Genomic DNA, 2,665 nt, shown 5'->3' with positions numbered 1-2,665 from the left:
GTAAAGTCAATTTGAGATCTGCTGTTCCTGGGCCTGTCTTCATGGTAACTATAGAATGGTTACCATAGAATCCCTTCTAAATGTGTGATTGGTTAAAGTGTGGGTAAAAAAGCCAAGTGGCTGTCAGTCAGTTTATTTGAACTAAGAGTATATAGGAACCTGCAATAGACTCTAGAATTGACCATTCTAGAGAAGTTGAGCCACACTGAGATGTGGTTAGAGGCATCTAAGCCTAAGGAGGGGTCAGCCTAGGATTGGTAAACTCCACTTTCTAAAATTCTAATTTCTATTGTGCTTTCAGAAGAGATAGTCATTGGGTGAACTGGACTCATTCAGAGGAGGATGACGAGAATGACTATTGGATACCAAAGCACGTTAGACAAAGGAATTTTAAAGGAACAAGCGGGTCATTAGCTGTGAGAATTGGGTTGTGGCAAATATGAACTGAGTTGTGGTATAGAAGGATAGTGAGAACTACTCTAGGAGTAAAATTAGGGAAGATGGGTTGAAGACATAGGAAAATTGATTTTGATTTATCATAAGGAAGATCTTTCTAATAGTAAAAAAAAAAAAGAATCTATATACAAAAGGGAATGGCCCTAGAGCATAGGGAGCTAGCTATACCGTTCTTGTTTAGGCAAATGCTGGACAATTACTCAATAGAAATATTGTGGAGGGGTTTAAGCCTCAGACGTATGTTTGGATTAGATGACTGTTGAATTCCCCTTTTACTCTGATACTGTGCTTATATGGACTTTGAAGATATAAAAAAACTCATTTTCTGGAGCTTTCAGGAGAGAACATCATGAGCTAGGAACTAGTGTTGCCTCTGGTACCTTTTTACAAGCTGAAATGCTCTGGACCGTGAACGATCCTAGCATTAAAGACTCTGCCAACTATGTTGATTGCTTTAATCAGAGGCTATTCCTGGGTTTGTAGGACTGGGACATCCAAACTTGAAATGTCTGTGATGTTAGAATCATGCCTGCAATTCACATTAGATGTTATCTCAGGATAATCTACTTTAAGCCACTTAGATTCAAGAGTGATTGTGCTTAAAACAAGTCCACTTTAGCTGAATTAACCAAAAACTCCTTCAAAATAGTACTTAATGCTTTTCATAATCTAGAAATAACCACATGTTTCATCCTTTTACTTCTCCTCTATGTTTAGTATGTGTAGTCACAGTTTCTGGAACATGTCCCTTACTTTTATGCTTCTTCCTGAAATGACCTAATTCATAACCACCTACTGAAATCCTGTTTCTCTTTGAAGGATGTCACCTATGCTCTAAAAGTCAGACCCAAGGTCACCACCCCGGAGAAAAGGACTTTCTTCCAGTTAGCCTCCTGAGAGCTCCTTTGACATCCTTGTTTCTCAGGCTATAAATTATGGGGTTCAACATTGGAGTCACTACTGTATAGAACACAGATATCACCTTATTCTGCACTTTTGTGGTCTTGGAGTTTGGCCGCATGTAGGTGAATATTCCTGACCCATAAAAGAGGACAACAACAGTGAGATGGGAGCCACAGGTAGAGAAAGCCTTGAGCCTCCCCTCCCCAGACTGCATCCGGATCACAGTAGAGATGATATTCCAGTAGGAGACAAGGATCAGGGAGACAGGAGCTAAGAGGATGACCACACCCATTGCAAAGATGGCCGTTTCTGTCCTGTAAGTATCTGCAGAAGCCAGCTTCAGGAGGGCAGGGAGTTCACAAAAGTAGTGATTGATAATGTTCTGTCCTTGATAGGGAAGTTGGAAAGTAAAGGTGGTATCTACCAGAGACACTAGTGCGCCACTGGCCCAGGACCCTAGGGCCAACTGAAGACACACCTGTTGGGTCATGATGGTGTAGTAGTGCAGGGGCTTGCAGACGGCCACATACCGGTCATAGGACATCACTGCCAGCAGGGCACACTCGGTACACCCAACCAGAAGAAAGACAATTATCTGTGTCATACACCCCAAAAAAGAGATAGTTTTCCTCTTTACCAGGAAGTGGACCAACACTTGTGGGACAATGCTAGTAGAGAAACAGAGATCTGTGAAAGATAGGTTTCTAAGAAAAAAGTACATGGGGGTGTGAAGTCGAGAATCCATGAAGATGAGAATGATGATGAACAGGTTTCCAAGCACCGTCAACAGATAAATGATGAGGAAAAGAATGAACAGCAGGATCTGGGTCTGCAAGTCCTGTGAAAGGCCGAGGAAGATAAACTCAGCCACAAAGGTGTGGTTTTCTTCTCCCATTGACACTTATGCTTGTTAACCTTCTGGCACAAACAAAAGGAACAAACGTTGGGTTTATGACGGCAAGCCCTGTAGAAGAGGTTCATTTAAAGCTCGATTTTAAAACCCAGTTGGATATTTCTAGCTTTTTGCGACACAACTTGTTCCAATGGATACTAAATTGAACATTTTTATTCTTGTAAGTTGGTTATAGTTTAACTCCACTTAATTTTTTTCCAAATCTTCTCTCGCAGTGCCACTTATTTATAGACAGAATATGACGTTAAAGCCTTCTTGGCAAGTTCTGATATGAGGATTTTAGAGTTCATGTGGACTGGACTAAGTGGCTATGCACATTGCTGTTAGGAAGTGACCATGTATACTATTAGGACTACCACCTTGCATGAAACTGCACCACTAACTGTTCAAAAT

The 2,665-nt window shown here is 41.2% G+C and overlaps 1 protein-coding gene across 1 annotated transcript; it reads right to left on the bottom strand.

Annotated features, from left to right (window-relative positions):
* Positions 1–1,309: 1,309 nt before the first annotated feature.
* OR2D3 (olfactory receptor family 2 subfamily D member 3) lies at positions 1,310–2,295 on the bottom strand. Its single transcript, XM_006203616.3, has one exon. The coding sequence runs from the start codon at positions 2,252–2,254 to the stop codon at positions 1,310–1,312; it is 945 nt and encodes a 314-aa protein (XP_006203678.2). The 5' UTR covers positions 2,255–2,295.
* Between the last annotated feature and the right edge of the window lie 370 nt (positions 2,296–2,665).

This window comes from Vicugna pacos, chromosome 10 (assembly GCF_048564905.1).
Source record: "Vicugna pacos chromosome 10, VicPac4, whole genome shotgun sequence".
NCBI classification, from domain to species: Eukaryota; Metazoa; Chordata; class Mammalia; order Artiodactyla; family Camelidae; genus Vicugna; species Vicugna pacos.
This window is presented reverse-complemented; position numbering and strand designations above follow the sequence as displayed.